The following is a 22190-nucleotide window of genomic DNA, read 5'->3' as shown; positions in this document are numbered from 1 at the left end:
TAGTTGCTCTCCGTATAACCAAGGTTTGATTTACGCCGGACAAATTAGCGGACAGTCGGAACATGAAGCACGATGATTTTGGGGGAAAGCGTTTCTCTGCTTGAAAGCTAAATTAGATAAATTCCACTTTAACATGATGAGAAGGCATCTATTGTTATACACGTTGGTTATCGTAGCTTCTACCATGTCACCAGGCCCAGAGACTCTCTGACTGGTTGTTCGGCAGTGTACATACAGAGACATGTTGTTTTCCTACAAGTATATGATAATGTAATCCTTGCATGTAGCGTGGGATTCGAAGTTTTCCCTTGTATTGTATGGCGTTCAGTTGAAACTTATTATATTCGTTTGGTATAAGGATGAGAAAAAAAAACATTGAGTGTGACTCTGCATTAAAGGTCGACCAAATATATGCACAAACAGAAGATAAAGGCATTGCTGTCGTCCCCAAAGCATTCTCCAAAGGTCTATCACCAAAACCCTAGACGAAAAACGTTTCTGCACGTGTCAAGTTGTTTTAATTCCTTGGCTTAGCTGAAACACTTCACAATATGTGTTGCCGAACACAATCGGTCGACTTGTGGCTCCATGCTAAGATGCGTTAGTAGGCTGCCTTGCGATGTTGTCCAAGGCTCTAAAGAATTATATTTTGTCCAAATCAGCACAAATACATCAAGACTTCGAAAACATTCGACCGTACTCTTATCTGAAATTCACACGACAAACGATTATTTACAGGGCCTCAGAAGATACACTTAAGCAGAGTTCGGTCATTAATGCACCCTTTCTGTAGAGAACAGTGTAATGCGGGCGACCTCGGAAAGGTTCCATAAAGTTTGGGCAGGGCCACCTTCGGAGTTGCTCACTCGAGTCACGCGCGAGCACCAAGACCTAGAGTTGTGTACCGTTGCTTTCTGTATGTACTATGTACACGCGGACTCTGAGTGGAAAGCGAAAAGCGCCGTGAGTCGAATGCGGGCTCTATGTTGCATTTTCTGGGCGGCCCAATCTGTGCTAACATGATTTACCAGCTTCTGTATGCGATTCACTTCTGTTAATAGTGAAACTTTTACATTAGATGACATTGTGAGGGAGTAATAAAGGCTTTTAATTTCTGTCGTCTTCTCCATTTCTCGAGGCAGTCATATTTTGGGCATGCAAAGTGAGCATGCATTGCTCCCGACGAGATCAACTGCATTCGATTCGAGTGCTGTGCCAGTGCTCGGTGTGAACTTGGATCCGATTACAAGTTTGGCGCAAGAAGTGATGCCCAAATGATGGCGGCCGCTAAGGCTGCTGATCGATTCTGAAAAAAATGTCTAGGGTGTATATATGGCTTCCAGGTGACATCATTCAAAGAGTGCTCTGATGACCAGCATAAAAGAGGGCAAGAAGGAGCTGCCCTCTTACTAAGATCCCCTTTTGTGACTCCAGGATTCGCACAGACGTCGCTATTCTCCTCACAGAAGATTATTATAGAAGATTAACCCGTCATTTAAAATTCTTACAAAAGCAGCTTTCGTATCTTCCTCTTACATATGGTGGTCAAAAATATGCGATGAGACGTCAGTGCAAGCCATTTGTATTTCGCTTCGTTCTTCTTCGTAAAGAATCAGGTAAGTCACGCTCGTGGGGGCCATTTCAAGGTGAGAAATTCAAAATTCAAAACTTCACAATATTCATCGACCCTCCGTGGTTTTGAACAAAGAACGGTTTCGGGATAAAGTGTCGGAAGCAAGCTTTATGCGGAACGGGAATACAATTCCTTATAGCTGTTGACTATCGGAAGCTTAATCGCTCTCTGGATGATAACAAAGGCTCCCCCATTTTTGATGCACGATGCAGGTGCTTTTTTTACCAGACTTCATCTAAAGAGTTATGTGCAGTGCTGTGAAATAAACAAGCGGAAACTCATGGTATAACCATGCGCCTTTGTTGCTCCAAATTTTTTGGGGGAAAAATCACATCGTAGAAAAAAAGTTTCTTGCGCACCTCTGCCTTCAGTGGGACCGCACTCATCTTCGTAATGCAATATACAATAGCACGCAAACAATATTGCATCTTACTTTAGCGTGACGCACAGCACGTCACCTTGTGTCAATTTTTTTTGTAAGATCTATTTTATAGTAATGCAGGCCAAGTTCCTAGCCCAAGCAGTTGAGGCTTGAAACTTGCTGGAATTGCACGAAAGTTCGTTTCTCGGGCAAAGTTCCACATAAACAACCTCCCAACTTGGACGTTTGCACACTATTTCATTCACTCACGTGTTTTCTTCTTTTTCTTTTGTTTTGTCTTAACATCGAGTTTGATGCTGTTTGTTGATACTTCAAATGTCTCGTTAATTTGTTTCTTGTCATGGTCTTCGTATTTTTTTTAACACGCTCAATTCACTGCACATGGTAGTGATTCCGCCCGACTTCAATCATGAGACGATTTAGAGGACTCTCAATGTCACACTCATCTGTTTACGGCAATCATTCAAGATAAAAATCTTGTTTTTTATGTATACATTCTTTATTGCGCTACGCGGCGTCATAATTAACTTGTACAGTCTCCTACAATATAAAAGATCCACTGCGAGCGCGAGGCCAAGACGGCGACGGGCGGGGATGCTGCGCTCGGTCCGGGCGATTCCATGCTGCTTCAAGGGGTGAACACTCATTCGGGGTTCAGCCGGGCCTGAATGCGCTTGACAGTTTCTGGTTTTGGTTAAGCGCAGGAGCGCGCTTCATCGGCGTCACGCTCAGAGATTTGTAACGAAGGCTCGAAACAAGCTTAGTAATCACTGCTTTTTTTAGAGCGCAGCTCTTAGGGGCCCGTTTCCGGCTTGAGCGGCGTCGGCGTCGCCGTGGGCGTCGGCGTCGCCCTCGCCGTCGGCGTAACCGCGCGGTGCATTATTTGTAAATTTCCCCGCTAAATCTAGCGGAAAAATTTTCCCCGCTAGATCTATCGAAAAAATTTTACGCTAGATTTAGCGGAGAAATTTTTCCGCTAAACCTAGCGGGGAAATTTTTCCGCTAGATTTAGCGGAAAAATCTAGCGGGAAAAATTCCCCGGTAAGTCTAGCGGAAAAACTTCCCCGCTAAATCTAGCGGAAAAAATTCCCCGCTAAATCTAGCCGAAAAATTTTTCTGGGAGGTCACGTGACCCCCCAAGGTCACATGACCCCCCCCCCCCCCGCCCCGAGAACAGGTAACCCTCAGTACCCTTCCCTCCTCCTCCTCAAGAGCTGCGCTCCAATTCGGTGTAGCAGGGAGTTGTAAACGGCTTTCATTTTTTTATCAGTTCTTTCGAGTGTAAAATGTTAGAACAGGCACTGCTAAAAAAACAAATTAAAAAAAATGACTTGAAAAGCGCATTACTTCGTTCGTTTGCTCTCTCTCTCTCTCTCTCTATATATATATATATAAAATTGCTAGAAGACACTAAAAACTGCATACGTGTAGGAATGCGAAAGCATTCCTACACGCAGTGCATTCCAACAAGCAGTGCGCCCCGCTCTCCGCGGCGCGGAGGACAGCGGGCTGCGCGCCTCGTCCTCGTGCGGCGCGACATGACTGAAAGCAGAGCGTCGAACACGTGAGGAGCGGAAATTTCCTCCCGTCGCGAGCACGGTGTGTGGGCGTCATGACGCGCAATCAAAACGCGACCTAAACATATTCGCTTGGGTAGGCCAGGTGCACTGAAAAACTTGAGATTTACTTGCCTTTTGAAACGAAATGGCTGGAACATACCTGGACAAACTTGATGCGAGTCGAACGCCCTATTGCCTCCAGCCAAATGGCTCGCAAATTCTTAAATCCATTATTGTAGGTATCTTCTCGGTAATAAAACCATGGTTCCAGTCACGACGGTCGCAGAATTCAGAGAGCAGCGGTACCACTTTTAAGGGAACCAACATTTGTATTCAGCAGCAACACTCGCAAACGAATAAATCAAGCCAGATCAACCAACATAGTTCACTTGGGAGGCTATAAGCTTATGCCAGTTCCGCTACGAAAACAAGAGCCCGCCCAGCGCTCCTGAAGGCGCCTACTTGCGACAGTTGTTTGCTGCAAACAAGGTCGGATGAAGATATCGTTCTCTAAACACCTCGGTGAAGGCAAAAGGACTCGCAGTCATAAAAAGAAACGTGATGACCGAGCGCATCTCGTTGACAACATCGCAATCGCCGGCAGCCATGTTATAGTTCCGAACCGCAGCAGAAAAAGCAATCTAGGATATTTTTGAAATCAATAATGACATTATCTGGATAATGTGTTTCTTAAACAAAAAATATAGCAGATAAAAATGATATTACCGCACGGAAAAACAATTTTCCAACGAACATCTCAGACGTTGATCATTCCCCCAAGCAACGAGAACCGAAATACAGTGCTGAACTAGATAAACACCTTTTTTTTAGGGTGGGACTAGTGTTACTAAATAAGCTACGCTTTAGACTAACGATACTTGACCATATTGTGTCTTAAAATCATGGTAGCCAGTTATCTGAAGCTTTATCTGAAATCAAAGAAAACGCTTTTCCGCCCTCCACAATTGATTAAACAGTTCGCGACAGAGCAAAGCAATGTTACATGACCTTCGTAACACCAAATCTAAGGCTGAGGAAGTCGCACTTTTGAATCACGACGATCGGCAGTTGCGTCTGCTCTGCATACAAGCCAAAATGACGGCGCCCAGAACAATGTCGGGGAACGGAGTGCCGATACTCTAAGCGCAGCTCATTCAGTGGCTCTAGCACAAACCATACTTTGCCATATCTTGTTGAAAAGAAAATCGGATCAGCCGCCTGATGCCGAAGGCTTTCACGCATATGGTTGAAACATCAAGTTGCAAACAATTCAACCCGATACCGTATGTACGGGCTGCGTACATCAAAGCTCAGACTGCAGAAGACAGCGAGCTGATACGCGCCTCCAAAAAGGCGACATCACGGCGATTTTCGTGGAAGTCGTTGCCATCTAATTCCATCTAGCATTTTCTATGCACTCTGCAATACTTGTTCATTATTATGCTCAAACTATGTTTTGTTATTTTTAAATATTTTTTTTTAAATAATTGCTTGATAACTGTGAAATAACCTTTTTTATATAATGTTCTTCGCATAAAAACAAACAAAAACAAGAACTAATTCGATGCCACGGCTAGATGTACACACAATCGGAAAGTGTAATTTCAGTATCTTTGATAGCTTTCCTGCGGTCTCCTTGTTTATACCTGCATGGTGAACATTCTATTATGGCGTTTTATCTGACGTGTTTTATCGCGAAAACGCAAGAAGAAACAATGCGGTGAAAAACATTTGCTGCCCAGGATTTTGAAATATGACCGCCTACGCCACGAAAAATAAATTTTACAACGCCGAACATTACTTTTTTCAGGAAGTTAATTTGATGTATTATACATAAGGTCCGGTAGTATACGCACGTGTTTGGCCCTGATAAAAAATAAAAACGGTATAACGGAGCCTAAAAATGAAGACAAAAGAACGTGGCATGATTTAGCACGGGCTTTGAGTTACAAAAACAATAACCAACATTATTTTCCAGAGTCTAGAAAAGTAAGAGATGTGTTTATTGCTCATGACGCCACGAAATTGAGTGTGAAGATATGCTATTTCAGGCAGGAATCGACAGTTTTCTGTGGTAGTTCCGTTTATCTAACAGAAATATTTCAAATGTTCCCATAGCCAAACGATATCTGTCTCTTCGATAGCTTATGGTGTACCACATACCGTACCATTATAACGCGAATATAAAAACTTCTTTTTTTAACGCAAAAAAGCGGGAAACACCACCGCGTTGTGGATATTCACACTGCGGGGTTTCTGAATGTGACCCCTTGACGGCTACGAAAAATAATTGTTACAACGCGGAACGATACCATTTCTGAAAGCTAGTTTAATTGTCCGTGCTGTACTTGAATCTCAGAAATAAAAAAAAGTGTTTATGCCTAATAAAAAAGTTAAACTGCGGAGCGAAACCTGTATAAGTAAAACCAGGCGGCATGCGGGGGATAGCACTGATCTACCAGAACAAATTAAATACTACTTTCCTGAAGTGAGAATATTAAGAGATGTGCTTAATAGGTAGCGCACTACGAGCTCAGCTAAATTACTGCCTTAAAATGTAGGTATCTTTAATTCAGTGGTGGGTGAAGATGGCCGCTTTCAGAAAAACTTCGGCTGCATTACTGTGGCAGTTTTACCGCTTACACCTTTTCCCATTTTGCTCGCAATATGCTCATTGTTATTACATTGCTTTCTTTTTTGAAAGGACTTGTGCCTACGGTTCTGAATTATCCAGGCACAACAAGAGGCCCACGGTTTGTGCATTGCAAAAATTCAAACTTAGGCTCGCACTTTTTATTTTCACCTTCTGCGTGATTATTACCCTAAAGAACGGCGCCGACGACTGCAAAAACATAGAAAATATATAAAATAATAAAAACCGATATAAAAAGGTGAAAAGAAAGTATTTGAATTAATAAAAACTAATACAAAAGGTAAAAAAAAATATAAAATAAGAAAAAGTAATACAAAAAAAAAAAATAAGAAGAAAAGTGCGTTCACCGCGATTCCAATCAACGTCCGCATGCTCAGCGAGACAGGGCGTTATCAAACTACGCTAAAATACCCCGGTTGACCTGGCTTGTTTTCTAGAAAGGTACATGTTTGTTTCTGTTTTTCATTTAAACGTACGTTCGGCACGTAATAAAGGCGATGAGCTTGGCATTCTTCTTAATGACTTCGGCTTTTCTTTTGACGTGCTAATGCTGACCGAGACGTGGTTTATGCAACAATCAGATGTTTTGAACTTTGATAATTATTCGACAGTTTATTTAAATCGCTGCTCAAGGCGCGGTGGCGGAATAGCCATGTATGTAAGAAAAGATACTCAGTGCAGTCTCATGACCGACATTACTTCTATGACTAAAAATTACGAATCCCTATGTGTGAAACTCGGAAACACTCTACTTGCAGTATTGTATAGACCCCCAAATGGTGATTTATCTGCTTTTTGGAGATTTCTTGAAAGAGTATTTCAGTTAGTTGGTGAAAACGGTTACAGTTTAATTTTGGGTGGTGATTTTAATATAGATATGAGTTGTGCTACCGCTTGTCAAGTTGAGTTTTCTTTTTTGTTTCAATCTTACGGTTTTTCTAATGTGATCACGCATCCTACTCGAGTAACGTCACGCAGTGAAACGGATCTTGACTTATTTATTACAAACATACCTCTGACCCGGATAACCGCGGATGTTGTGTGCTCTGATGTCAGTGATCATTTTCCAATTTATATTTTTTCTGATTTCGAAAACCTAGAAGAACCGTGTCATAATAGTGAATTTTTTTCTCCGGTTGTTAACGCGGAAACGCTAGGTATGTTTAGACACCGTGTGGAATCTCAAACCTGGGACGGGATACTCTCAATGGATGCGGCCGATGAAGCGTATGATTGGTTTATTAATACATTTTGTCTATTATATAAAGAATGTTTTAAACTTCGAAAAATAACGCCACACAAAAAGTCTAGAAAACCGTGGATTACCAGAGATATACTAAAAATGATAACAAATAAAAACAAGCTTTATGAGCGTTTCGTGCGGACGAAAGACCTGGATGTGCTTAAAATGTTTAAAAAGTGTCGGAATGAAGTAACTAGTATGTTAAGAAAAGCAAAAAGTGCATATTACTATAAAATGTTTTATAATGAAAATAGAAGTGACGTTATCTGGAAAAAGTTAACAATATCCTAAATCGTAACGGTAAAGCAAACGCTATCAAAGAACTTGTAATAAATGGTAGAACTTTCAGTGGAGTAGAGTTAGCAAATAAATTTATTGACTATCTTACGAATCTATATTCCCCTGTTCAGTTACAAAGTGGTGATCTTTGTTTAACTCAACGCATAGCAGAAAACTGCTTCTTATTTCCTACTGATGAGTGTGAAGTACGTTCGGTGTTTTTAAACCTCAAAAACAGTAAATGTGTTGATTTTAATGGTATACAGGTGCAGCCGGTAAAATATGTGATTGACATCATTACGCCGTGCCTCACACATATTTTTAATTTGTCGCTCTCGACTGGCGTTTTTCCAAAGGGTATGCAGATTGCGAAGGTGTCTGTTTTATATAAGTCTGGAGATAGAAATGACATGTCCAATTACAGACCAATTTCAGTCTTACCCGTTTTTTCTAAGGGCTTAGAGAAGATTATACACGCTAGACTTAACAACTTTTGTGAAAAATTTCGATATTTACTGATTTTCAATATGGCTTTCGGAAAGGTCGCTCTACTGAACTAGCTCTTCTACAGCAAAAAGAAATTATTCTAAATATTATAGAAAACAAACTCTTAACGTTGGGGATATTTATCGATTCTTCAAAAGCTTTCGACCGGATAAATCATAAAATTCTATTTAAAAAATTAAATTTCTATGGCATTCGAGGGCATTCTCTTGTTTTAATTGAAAGTTACTTAAACGGTCGGATGCAAACAGTTGAAATTAATGGTTTTTCTTCTATGCTGAAAGCAGTCCGAACAGGGGTACCTCAAGGTAGTGTCTTGGGGCCACTGCTTTTTAATTTATTTATAAATGATGTAGTCACTATTGCAGGTAACGCCTCATTTGTCATGCATGCCGACGATACTAGTATATTTTTTCAGGGAACAATATTGATATAATGATAGCCGATGCCAACAAATGTCTGCAAAAGCTTAGTTCATGGACTGTCTCAAATTCCCTAAAAATAAATGAAACCAAAACAAAAGCCGTTATCTTTAAATCAAAAGGTAGAGTGTGCAATCCTAATGTAAAGTTAATGTTGAATTCTTCGGAAATTGAATTTGCAAGCACTGTTAAAACTTTAGGCATAATTTTTCATTAACATATGTTATGGGACTCCTATATTCAAAATCTTACACTTAAGCTTTCAAATATCGTAGGAATTCTATATAAGCATCGCCATACCTTACCATCTAGTATTAAACTCTTAATTTATAATGCATTGTTCCATTCTCGTATATCCTACTGTAACCGGGTGTGGGCAACCACGACCAGTACAAACCTTAATAAACTTTTTTTATTGCAGAAGAGAGCAATTCGAGTCGTAGCCAATGCGTCGTATTACGCACATACCGATCCACTTTTCTGTAAGCATAAAGTAATAAAAATACAAGAATATTACAAATATAAGCTTGCGACAGTATACGCGGCATCCCTTAAGTATTTTAACCACCCATTACTGCGGTTTTCTAGACTAAGTGTTAAAAATACGGTTTACGGAGTACGTAGCGCCGGGTCCCTGAGAGTACCTCGTCCTAGAACAAATTATGGGCTTCAAATGTTACAGCATACATTGCCAACATTACTGAACTTTTTAAGAGACCACCATGTCTGTCTTGATACACTAAATAAGAAAACAATACGCACAATATTCACTTCTAACTTTTAAACTTTTTTTCTCATGCATAGAACTGCCTGTTTTGTTTTTTCGCCTTCAAAATGTTTCTGTTAACGTTTCCTGTCTGCCGATCTGCCGATAGGGGGCAGGGGCTTTGTCAAGCTGCACATTTTGCAGCTTTTTTCCCTGTCTCCGTCACCCATATGTAAAAATGGGAGTAAATAAAATGAATTGAATTGAATTGAATTGAATTCGTTTCGAATCATTATACACTTAGTTTCGTATTTAATATTTGCCATGTGTTCAGGACTTATTCATAATATTGTGGCACTATTGACGTGCGCAATAATTTATTATTACTGTGTCTTTTATGAGTTTAATAATGCGGTTTGCTGATCCTTTTATTTGAAACGTTTTGAAGATACGAAAACAATCTCATCGAATCAACAGCCTATGTTTGCACGGCTTGCCGGCCGTGTCATAGAGTTATTACAATAAACGCTAGAGGCTCAGCTGGCGCTAGTGTCTACGGGACTTCCGGTTGCAAATTGAAGCAGACAGCATGCAGTCTACTTTTCCAGTCTTCCTGTGTATTCCTATGAGAAAACGCGCGTGAATTTTGTCTCATTGCCAGAAAATAACACGAATAACTTTTGTTATTTCGGTTGTACCGGGTAGTATGTTCCTTTATTTATATTTTGAAAGTGTAATTGCTTTAGTTACAGCATTTTTCCTTTACCACTGAACGATGCTAAACTTCGCTATGTTTCAGGCCCAAACCTCTGTTCCATGGCAGGTATGCAGAAACGAGCGACGATTCTAAGCAAAATAACGATCGACAGGAACGTAGAATGTGTTCAAACTTCGCCAGCAATCCGTTGGTGCTTATATATTGCTAATATGCCTGTCCTCTCACTATATGAAAATGACCCCGTCGTGCATCTTTACGAGTGGTTAAAAAAACAAAAAAACGTTTGAAACGTAAATAATAAAGTACGTGGGCTACGAAAGGCGTGTTTTCTTATTATTTCCTATGTTGGGCAGTTTTTATCGCGCACCTGTCCTCTGGCTTCCCCGCATTTGCAAAGATTTGGAGCGTGCGGGTGATGATTTTAACACAGAACAAGCATCTTCGCACATATTCATAAGCAGAAAGAATAAAGCCGTACTTATTTATTGCAAATCGGACTATATTACGTGACTTTCAACTTATTTTGATCGTCTGCAAGCACAAGGAGTTACTTACCCAGTGTTACCGCGTAGTTCTTGCCGTCTCTCTTGGTTTTCCACATGTCCTTCGTTCGTTTGGCACGTATATCCCGCATGCTGGAAAGCGTCGACGCCGTGTTCGCGCTAACAGTGTCCGACAGTGCACATAAATACACGTACGAAGCGATTTTAACATCGTTTTTAATGCTGCCAATTTCTAATAAAAATGCTGAAACTGATCAATTATTTCGTCTGCGTGACTGAGAAATGTTCTAATGTGCCTAGTACGTACAAATTATTCGTGATATTTGCTCTCATAATCAAGCGCAGAGAGAAAATGCACTCCCTTTTTTTCATAGAAATGCATTACCGGAAGTCAATTTCTGACTGCTTGCTGTCTGCTTCAATATGCAACAGTACACTACCGCCAGCTGAGCATCTAGCGTTTATTGTAATAACTCTATGGGCCGTGTCGGCCGTATCCGTTTGAATGCTTGCGTTCACGACCGGCTAGCGGTTAAATTTTCTGATTAGTCGTGATGCGTGGAGTTTCGCTTCGTTTCAAATGTGTCCGAAAAAAACGGAAGCGACTGTGAGACGTGGAACTACGTCAAATCAGCTCAACAGCCAAGATCATGGCACGGAATCCGAAATAAGTTCGTTTCTTTGTTTGTTAGGGCTAGCTCATTTCCTGCGTTCAGAAGGCTTGTTATTGTCTGTAGATCGCTTGCTTTTACCAGTATTATTAATTGTACGCGAATGGTGTTATGCGAGGCTGTTTTTCTTTCTTTGTCCCAATGCAGAGGCTGCGTACTCGCTCAAGGTCCATCAGTAGCGGCGGAATTCTTTGGGAGGACTAAAGCTATACGCCTCGCAAGTGGGCTCATTGTCGTCTTCTGCGCATGAGAAAGGAAGTAGCGGTGACGTCAGAACGCCGAGCCCTGATTGGCTGATCGCGACCCCCTATCTGAGCGTCGTCTGCTCCTTTTCAACGTCGTCTGCGCTGTCTTACCTTTCCTGCGACTTTCGGAAGCCGAGCGAGCTCGACTTCGCCTTTCAGAGAGGGCAGACGAAATAACTCGAGCGGTACGTTGTTTTTGTCTAACTAGCAGACGGGCGTCAAGGAGGGAAGTCAAAGGACTTAATGGCGAGGTGTGGCGCCGATGTTTGTTTGCTAAGAACCGAGAGTGAGTTAGGTTAGTATCCGCAAGTTCCCTCCCAAATACTTCTTTCCTCCTTTCGTGTGCGGCGAGGCTCCTCACCCTTGAACGGCGTCGGCAGGTTGGCGCAGTTAACGACGTCTGCTAGTCAAAGCGATGGCTGCTTTACCTTTCCTGCGTCTGTCGGAGATTCACAGCTTTTTTTACCGGCGAGAGTCACCGTTGCCTCGGAAAACAAGGTGATGACAAGAGGAAGAGATTGACCTCTTGATCTAAAATTGAGGTCAGCGATCAAAGTATAAGACGGGAAGGGTTCACCAGGGTCGCGCGGGCATATTCCATTCAGCACGCCAGCCGGTCGTGGGCAGACGGTGTTGGGATCGAGGGGGCTCTCCGGGTAGCGTCACGCAGGGCCAGGCCAGGAAAGGAGCAGCGGGCAGACTCCCGTCCAGGAACATGACGAGACGGGAGGGTCTCTCGCAACGAAACTTTGTTTAATACATATGTACAAAGTATTTACAACGTCCGAGAGCACACTCGCGGCCTCTCGTTGGCTCTTTTTATACAGTCGCTGTTGATGTTCCAGCGGTTGGCAGCCAATGGTGGCCGAACTGCCAACGGACGGCACGTTCAGGCCCCGCCTCCACTCCTCTCGAGCGCGCACACACATACACGCACACACTGCAGCGTCGGACGGGCTCCCCAATCCGGCGCCGGGGCATTCTTGACCTCAATAAGCCGCGCCAGGAGTCGGTGACGAAGGGTCCGCTGTCAGCTCGTGAGACGTTGACCGTGATGGAGATGATCCCCTCATTATGCGGCGTCCTGCCTCGGGAAAGGTTTAGCGGGATAATCCGCAAGTGGCGCCGGACGAAAACTTGAGCCGAACGTACTCGTCCGGAAGTCCCACCGCCGTCGTCGTCCCCCGGAATCCTCTCCCGGTAGGGCAGCTGGTTCATGGATCGACTGACCCCCGCAGCCAGAGAGAAGAGTCCGGCTCAGCTCCGCTCCCAGGTGTGGCGGCGTCCACGCGGCGCCGGGCGACGTGTTCTGTCAACAACGGCTCAGACGGCCGGTCGCCGATCCTAAATGCGAAGGCCAAACCCCACCGGGTGGAAAAGAAGGGGAGGCGAAGGAAGGACGTGACCTTCGCCAAGGCCTATCGCAACAACAGGGAGGGTCTGGTCCGGGGCTTTTCCGTTTTCACAACAGCTCCTCCGCCGCTGGGAAGAGTGTCTTGAAGGGGAGCAGTCCACACTGGTCCCTTGAAAGACGCGGTCTCACGGCAAGGCTGGCGACTGAGGTCCAGGCTGGAGTCAGCTCTGGGAAGTGACAGTAACGCAACCCACAACACCGAACCAGACTCCGCGCAGCCGAGCGCCCAGCCCTCCATACCTTCAATCCGCCAGACCACTCTCAAACAACAATAAAAAATGCCACTTGAAAGGTCCGTGCTATTCTATCAACGAAAGAACACATAAACTTATTTCCTGCGACAGGTTGCTTTAGCGAAAGAAACTTTTGTAGACCAATAAAAGCCCTCTAACGCTCAACCAAAAATAAAACGGACTCCCGTGAAAACAAAACCACATTACAAACCGGAACGTAACTCACATGGGGCATATCCCTATTAAATTCGAGCACGTCCTCCAGAACGAAAACTCTACTGAGGAGGAAACCGCTTTAAAGGAACTTTAGCGGCAACGCAACGAGCTAAAGCCGAACGAAACGCAAAACGGACTCCCGGAAAAAGAAAAGCAAATAACCTTGCTGAATAACCTAGTCGACTCAATTACACAAAAAAACCACGGTTAGCCCTCCCTTTTCCCCCGAAAGTCCTTCTTTGCCTCTAACCCACGCCCTGTTTGTTCTTGGCATCACTCGGACTGTTCACGTTCTTCTCCTTGGACTTGCGTGCAGGCACAAAGTTGCAGTCCCAGAGATCTCCCTTGGTCTCAACGTCCGACGTGACACCACGTTGAACCACGGGCGATGAACTGTGCTTCCGTCTGGAACCTCGCTGAGTCGTCCCAGGCTCGTTGGTACCTTCTCCAGGCTCCTTGCTCGCACTTGAGCTGTGGGTTCGTGGCTTGTTGGGATGGAGGTCCTGGAGTTTTCCCGCTCCCAGCTTTGAGGACCGCTTCCTCTTCTTGGGGTGGCGCTCGTCGTGCTTGCCTTGACGTTCTTTGCAGGAAGCGTTGCTGCCAGAACGTACAACGCTAATCCGGCGCTGCCTCTTCCTTTTTGGTCTCGGACGCTTGTTCATGATTGCATCCGAGTTCTTGGTCTCAGATCCACCATGCCGCGAGCACGACGACGTCCTCAGGTGCACTTGCGTCCGGTCTGGTTTGCCCAGCCTGGGCTCCTTCGTGTCCCAGGCGGGTCCCTTGCCCGCGCAGCCGCCGCCGGTTGCAGATCCCTTGGGATGGCCAACTTGGGGTCTCCCATCCTCCAACCTCGATGACGACTCGCTGCCAGACGCGCACTCGTCGATGTTCTCCTGGCACCTCGACTCTGTGGATGGTCTGGAGTCGGTGCTCTGCAACCGCACCAGGCAGGACTGATTTATCTCGTCGAACGAAATCTCAATTACCTCCCTCCTGGTGGGCCGCTTGGACTCCTGTGACGGCACCGTGGGCTTGGTCATGAAGCCGCACGGGTGCCGATCAGAGCGGTCAGGACCCTGGCTTGTTTGCTGGACCGCTATCTCCGGCATTTTGGCGCTGCTCTCCATGAGCTGGCTGGACTTCCCCGGCGTCGTCTCCGTCTTGGCGCCGCCTTCGTCCTCCGGGAAGTCGCAGCTGGACGCCCGAAGAGCCTTCTCTTCTTTCTCCCGCAGCTCGGGGTCAAATTTGTGCGGAACGGCGTCGGTCTTGCGAGGAACAGCGTCGGTCGCGTCGGAAGAACCCCGCTGGTTTCCGGTCACCTCGGTGTCCCCAGCTTCGGTTTTCTTCTTTTCCTGACACACCAATTCTGTCGCTGCTTCCACGTCACTTTCACCGTCCCGGCACTCGGAGTTTGGGTCGGGCTTGCGAAGAACGGCGACGGTCGTGTCGGGAGAAAGACGCTGGTTTTCGGTCATCCCTCTGTCCCCAGCTCCCACTTTCTCCTTTCCCTGACACGCCTTCCCTGTCACCCCTTCAACGCCTCCTGTCGCCCGGCGAAAATACTCCAACTCCCGCGTTTTCTTCGCGAGCTCGAGCTGCTCAAACTCGTAGTCGAGCCGCTCCATTTCGCGCTTATACTCGCGCTTTTCGAGTTCCCATCTCGCAGTCTCGAGAGCCCTCTCGTCGGCCCGCTTTCTGCGTTCCTCCTGTTCCTTTCCGCGAACCTCCTCCAGAGCCTCTGTGAACTCCTCAATGCTGACGTCTTCGGCCTGAAGGAGTTCTATGATGTGCGGTTTTCTTCTCGTCTGCCCCAAATCGATTCCTAATTTGGTACAAACTTGTACCAACTCACGCAAGCGGAATGCCTCCAGACTCATGATCTAGCTTGTGCTGGCTCTCTTTCCCACAAAATTGCTCGCGTCAGAACGGTCACACAGTCCTTCTGACAACGACTATCTCCAACCCTCATAGGCAAAACTTAGAGCCAATGAGTCTGGCAGATTGAGAAAGAAAGGGCCGGGCACTCACCCACACAAGAAGTCATGGTCCGGCGAAGTCGATCCCACCGCTGCCATCCAGTTGTTGGGACCGAGGGGGTTCTCCGGGTAGCGTCACGCAGGGCCAGGCCAGGAAAGGAGCAGCGGGCAGACTCCCGTCCAGGAACATGACGAGACGGGAGGGTCTCTCGCAACGAAACTTTGTTTAATACATATGTACAAAGTATTTACAACGTCCGAGAGCACACCTTGCGGCCTCTCGTTTGCTCTTTTTATACAGTCCCTGTTGATGTTCCAGCGGTTGGCAGCCAATGGTGGCCGAACTGCCTACGGACATCACGTTCAGGCCCCGCCTCCACTCCTCTCGAGCGCGCACACACATACACGCACACACTGCAGCGTCGGACGGGCTCCCCAATCCGGCGCCGGGGCATTCTTGACCTCAATAAGCCGCGCCAGGAGTCGGTGACGAAGGGTCCGCTGTCAGCTCGTGAGACGTTGACCGTGATGGAGATGATCCCCTCATTATGCGGCGTCCTGCCTCGGGAAAGGTTTAGCGGGATAATCCGCAAGTGGCGCCGGACGAAAACTTGAGCCGAACGTACTCGGCCGGAAGTCCCACCGCCGTCGTCGTCCCCCGGAATCCTCTCCCGGTAGGGCAGCTGGTTCATGGATCGACTGACCCCCGCAGCCAGAGAGAAGAGTCCGGCTCAGCTCCGCTCCCAGGTGTGGCGGCGTCCACGCGGCGCCGGGCGACGTGTTCTGTCAACAACGGCTCAGACGGCCGGTCGCCGATCCTAAATGCGAAGGCCAAACCCCGCCGGGTGGACAAGAAGGGGAGGCGAAGGAAGGACGTGACCTTCGCCAAGGCCTATCGCAACAACAGGGAGGGTCTGGTCCGGGGCTTTTCCGTTTTCACAACAACGGTCGCCGAGTCAGAGTGCCTGCTAGGCCTATCTGCCGTGCTCGCTTGGTCGTTGTCGGTGGAATCGGGGCCGCTGGAGATCTTCCCGGGTGTTTGTGGACCCAGCGTTCTTGTTCGTCGTGGTCTGTTTCAAGTACTTTTTTACTTTTTTCTTGCTGCTTGAAGTCAGGACGCGTGAGAAGCGCACGTAGAAAAATAAACGTCCGTTGGTCGTCGCGATCGCGACGCTGTCGGCCATGCTGATTTGATCGTAAGAAGTGCGTAAGACAGCTTCGGAGCTGTCGTAGGATTTCGTCGTAACCTGCGCAAAACTTACGAAAATTTCGTTTTGTGAATACGAATTTGTTCTCAAGTTTTGTCTTACGCATATTTTTGGCGTAAGATTGTTTTGTGAATCTGGCCTCTGCACTTCCGAAAGTCGCAGGAAAGGTAAGACAGACGCAGACGACGTTGCAAAGGAGCAGACGACGCTCAGATAGGGGGTCGCGATCAGCCAGTCAGGGCTCGGCGTTCTGACGTCACCGCTACCCCCTGCGCAAGAAGCAGACGAACTCGCCCTCCGCATACGAAGTCCGGAGTGCATTTCGGACGGAATGGCTATACGCACTCTGCGCAGAGTTCATGCCGCGCGGGTCACCCTTTTCGAACGGCGAGTGTATCACTGGGGAGCTCGTTAACACAGCCCCCTGCCTGCGTTCACGACGCTTCCAGGCGACAGTATCGGCTGCTAATTACAAAACTTGTGGGGACCCTCTCCCTGGCTCCTCCGCGCTCCGTGACCTCGCCGGTCCCTGTCGCCGTGCTGCCGGGCGCTCCTTCGTTCCCCGTGACCTTCCCGTTTCACGTCGCCGTCCAGTCGCGGAACGTCCGAGCTCTCCGGGAGGGATGGGGCAAGCGCCCCCTCACCCAGCGCTGACGTCGGAGGGTCGGTCGCAGCAAGGTTCCCGATTGGACGGTCGGCGGGACAAGGACGTGGGAAGGTCTTAAAAGGGGAACGAAGACAAAGGAAGGGGTCTTGGGCTGCCGACTTCGAAAGGGACCGGTCAGGGAGGTTATTGGGACGACAGCGACGAGCGGCTCGCAGACGACGTGAGTTTGAGTAAACTCTTTTGAACACGCACTGTGTCGGTGACTTCTTGGGGAGCGAGCGAGGCACGTCCCGATCGGGCGTCGATCAGGTAGCGACCCACATAATCTGGCGCCCACGTGGGAGCCCGATCGGTTGGCCGTTGCTTTCGCTCCTCCCTGAGAGGTCGCGCACTTTGCGTTTTCGCGGATTTTGGAGGTTAGCGTGCTCGAATTTTGCGAATTGTGTTCGAGTTGGTAGAAAGTGACAATGGTCGACACCAGGTCGACCACCGGCGCGAGTAAGGACGGTTCGTCGGAGGACGAGCCTGGGCGAGATAGCGCGGGGGCTGCTCCGATTAGCGGAGACTCGGGCTCACGCGCACCCCCGGAGACTGGGACTTCGCCCCCAGCTTCACCAGCGACGGAAGGCGTGCTAGAGGCCGGTGAACTGATGCGCGCAATGACGCGGATGATGGACGCGATGTCGCGGCAGATGGGGACAGCCCCAAGCGTCGCGAGTGCCGCGCCTTTGCCGATACCCCGCCCGCGGTTGAGCGTGCCTACGCCGACGTACTCGGGGTACTCCGACGGGAAATCGGTGCACGATTTCCTGCAGGACTTAGACGCGTACGTAACCGCTTTGGGGGCATCGGACGCAACAGCCCTGCTGCAGATCGTGCCGATTGCACTGACGGGCGACGCCACGCGTTGGAGACGGCTGCAAACGCCGTTCCAATCAATGGCGGACTTCCGGGCGCGGTTTCGGGAGGAATTCCTTCCTCCCGACTACAAGATGCGGATTCGCGACGAGCTGGCGAGCCGCACTCAGCACCCGGATGAGAGCCTCGTGGAGTACGTCCGTGCACTCCAGGAGCTCTACTCGCGGGCCGAACCCTCCGCGCCTAACGCGGAGAAAGTAGCGAGGGCGATCCGCCAGTGCCACCCCAGATTTAAGGCGTATCTTCGAGGACGCAATTTCGCAGACCTCGAAGCACTGGCGAGAGAGGCGCGCACGGTTCAAGCGGGATTGCTCGCTGAGCTGCAGTATCGGCCCCCTCCAAGAGCCGAGGAGTCCTTGGAGCCGGGTCGCGCGTGGACGGGACGCGCCGCGGACGGTTACGTCGAGTCGCAGACGGCGTACGTGGCCGTCGCGGATCGCGGGAATGGCGGAGCCATTCCACCTCGGGCTCTCGACCCATTCGGCTTCGAGCAAAGGCGCAGGGTAGCCAGCGCACACTCAGCCGGGGCGCAACCCCGTAGGGGGGGCGGCGCGGTCGAATACCGCGGAGACGTGACGCGTTACGACGCTCGCGGCAGCGACAACAGCGCTCGGCGAGGCGGCGCGCCGCGTGCCGTTAGCGACAGATCAACTGTAGCACGCGACGACCGCGCCCAAGTCAGGTGCTTCAGGTGCCACCAGCCTGGGCACATCAGGCTGCAATGCACGTGGGCAGCGGCCGAATCCGGATACTCGGAAAACGCGCGGGGCCGGCGCCAGTAATCGGGTTGCCCGAATCAAGGTTGCCGGCCGCTGCCGAGGCCCCGGGTCAGTTCGCCGACGGGGCGGAAGTCGCGGGCAGCGATCGGGTAGCGTTCGCGCCGTCGGCATGTCGGGCTCAGGACTCGACACCTGAAAGGGGTCCGTACGTGCGGGTAGAGATCGGTGGTAAAGATTATCTAGCATTAGTCGACACCGGCTCAACCCTCTCTCTCATCGGAGACTCCGTGTACACGGACTGCCGCAAAAGAAACCTGTGCATGCGCGAAGTTGCAACTCCGTTGCGTTTAGCGGCAGGATCGGCCGAGGCGCAATGCGCAGTTCGCCTTCACCTCGGCCTCGACGGCAAGCGAAGGAGGCAGCGCTTTGTTTACCTGCCGGGCATGTCAATCCCAGTTATTTTGGGACAGGACTTCGTTTGCCGAGAGGGGATCATTCTAGACCTAAAGAATAACGGGTACCACTACAACCCGCTGACCCCTCTCATCCCCTTGGTAGCCCCACCTAGTTTGGGGAAGGGATCGGAATGTTTGCTCGCTAGGCTGCGCGAGGAGCAGGTGTTAGCTGCGCGGGCCGTACCACATAACGTTGAACAGATCGTGGCTTCTTTCGACGGGCCGGCCGAACAAAGGCGATCGTTAGCGGACGCTTTGTCTAGACACGCAGCTATGTTTACTGAGAGGCCGGGAGTCACGCATGTTTTACAACATGAGATAGACACGGGAGACGCTAGGCCGTGGGGTTGTAACCCCAGACCGCTGAGTGTGCACAAGCGAGCTCTCCTAGATAAGGCTCTCAATGAAATGTTGGACACGGGGGCCGTACGGCCGTCGCAAAGCCCGTGGGCATTTTCGGTAGTGCTAGCGCCGAAGAAAGACGGGACAGCCCGTCTTTGCGTAGACTACCGCCGACTCAATGAGATGACCAAAAGGGACGCGTATCCTTTTCCATCTATTGAGTCCATCATGTACTCGCTGGGTAGCGCGAAGGTCTTTACCACGCTGGACTGCAGCAGAGGCTTCCTGCAGATCCAAGTAGCACCAGAGGACGTCCAAAAGACAGCGTTCACTTGTCACAGGGGGTTGTTCGAGTTTACCCGCCTGCCGTTCGGATTATCGAATTCGCCGTCTAGTTTTCAGCGGCTGATGGACATCGTGCTGGGGGACGCGAAGTTTAACTTTGCCATGGCTTACATGGACGATGTCGTAGTATTCTCGAACTCGTTCGAAGAGCACCTAACTCATATCGAGATCGTTCTCAGTAGAATGTGGGAGGCTGGGTTGACGATCAACCCAGATAAGGTACAGCTCGCAGCCTCGAGGCTTAATCTCTTAGGCTTTATCGTTGACAACGGTACGTTGAAGCCGAACGACGATAAGTTGGGGGCCATCCTCAATTATCCAGCGCCGCGTGACGTAAAGAGCCTTCAAAGGTTTCTAGGGATGGTCGGTTTTTATCGGCAGTTCATTCCGGGATGCGCGGAGCTAGCACAGCCATTGAACCAATTGCTGCGGAAAAACTCAAGGTGGATCTGGGGGAGGGAGCACGACGCGGCTTTCGCGTCTCTCGCGAAGGCAATTCGCGACTCCAGCGACCTATAGGGGGCGCCACCACCAAACAAACATGGCGGCTGAGTCCAGGTCGCGTCGGCTCGGCCGGGCAGCCTGAACAGGTGGCGCGTTCAATTTAACAGATTTTCTTTTGTTTAATGCCCAATTTTATAGGTATTTGAACTGAGACGGTTAAGTGTAGCCGGTGCAGACAAACTTGCAAAGCATAGTTTTGTTTTGCCGGTGTTTTTCGTTCTTTTCATGTCAAACTTTCGTTTCAGAGATTTCGCTCAAAACCGAAACTATGGGCTCCGGAAAGACGGCAATATACTAATCAGTTTTGATCATCTAAGGAGAGCGGCGATGGCTACAGAATTGTTCCACAGAGAGTAACTTTTCAGCTAACTCGCTTGCCTCGACCATGCGACTTATCTGTCCGCGAAATCGAGCTTTTGCGCGTATCCGCGTTTAAGAAACAGCTCCAGTCGTCCGCTCGGTCAACAACAGCCTGCAGGAAAATTAGTAGCAATCGAGAAGTCATTTTGACGAGCGTGTTATGTATTATATTACGTACTATGGGGGGGGGGGGGGGGGTCCCACTAAAGCGATATTAGTATATTCTTCGGGTTGAAATATGAGCTTAGTTGACTAGCTATTAGGTGAGCTGCTGAATAAAAGTATATTTGACAGACAGAGAGATACCACTTAAACTTAGCCAAATGGTTCTATAGCCGGCAGCACGGGGACAAACTGAAGAGTCTTCATCGAAGATTCACGCAGAACCTTTCTGCATTGAACTTTGTTTCGAATCCTGAACGGAGAAAATGAGTATTTTTTTTGGCTGGTCAACCTCGCCAATGTAGACGTATATTGTTGCTGGCTTTGACGTCCTCGTAATATAAATGGAGGCGCGATAGGTCAAAATGCCGTGACAGCATCCAGACTCGTCCCCCACCTTTTGAAAACAGATAATTTCCCTCATTCATTATTTGCAGCGAGCAGGTTTTCCTGAATCAAGTAATTGAGAAATCAGCCCAACTCCTTCGGTGTGGTCCAGAGGCTTTTTCGGCGAAAAGCAGCCAAGATGAATAGCCAACGCACCGGCCGGCGTGGGTCGTGCAAACTTGAAGCTAACCGAACGCAACCAAACTCAAGAAAAGCAGCTATCGAATCTTCTCATTCATTTTACTGCAACATTGATGTTCCCTCCAGTGAAATGCCTCGTCTGTCGTCCTCAGTCCACTGTCCTACATCCTTATAAAGAAACCACTTATCAGTTACCAAGTAGTCGTAACTTTGAATGCGATTCGAGACAAACAAGAAATCAAAACGTTTTTCCGCGATTCCTCTTCATCCAAGAAATCGAAAGCACACAACCGTGTGTTGTCGAGTAAACGGGCTTTCAAACACGTAATAGAAGAAAACAATCTACTGAGGCTTCACCACACTAATTATCACTCAGGCAACCTTAAGAAATATTCGGACATTCGTCAAATTACATTGTTCGCCACCGCGCCGACAACACGTCTCCGCAAAAGCCACCAGAGACGCGGAGGGGCGCGGAGCGACCTGGACCGGCTGGTTCCCGGTTTCCCCGCTTGGTGGCGTCCGTTTTGCTGGAGTCGCGAATAGCTGATACAGCGAGCTTACATTTACCAGATCTAAACCGGCATTTCGTCGTACAGACGGACGCGAGCGACTACGGTGTCGGAGCGGTGTTGTTACAGGAGCACGATGGGCAGTTGCGCCCTGTGGCTTTCGCGAGCCG

General features: G+C 48.4%; 1 protein-coding gene across 1 annotated transcript; it reads left to right on the top strand.

The window, feature by feature from the left end:
* Window positions 1-18017: 18017 nt before the first annotated feature.
* LOC120842340 lies at window positions 18018-18875 on the top strand (the record flags this gene model as incomplete). The annotated part of the gene is made up of 1 exon (XM_040213402.2): window positions 18018-18875. A coding segment is annotated over one exon (858 nt), but the record flags the coding sequence as incomplete, so codon positions are not given.
* Window positions 18876-22190: the final 3315 nt, after the last annotated feature.

Source organism: Ixodes scapularis, unplaced genomic scaffold (assembly GCF_016920785.2).
Source record: "Ixodes scapularis isolate PalLabHiFi unplaced genomic scaffold, ASM1692078v2 PGA_scaffold1__304_contigs__length_218370807, whole genome shotgun sequence".
Lineage (NCBI taxonomy): Eukaryota > Metazoa > Arthropoda > Arachnida > Ixodida > Ixodidae > Ixodes > Ixodes scapularis.
Note: the sequence above shows the minus strand (reverse complement) of the source record. Positions and strands in the feature narration are given on the sequence as shown.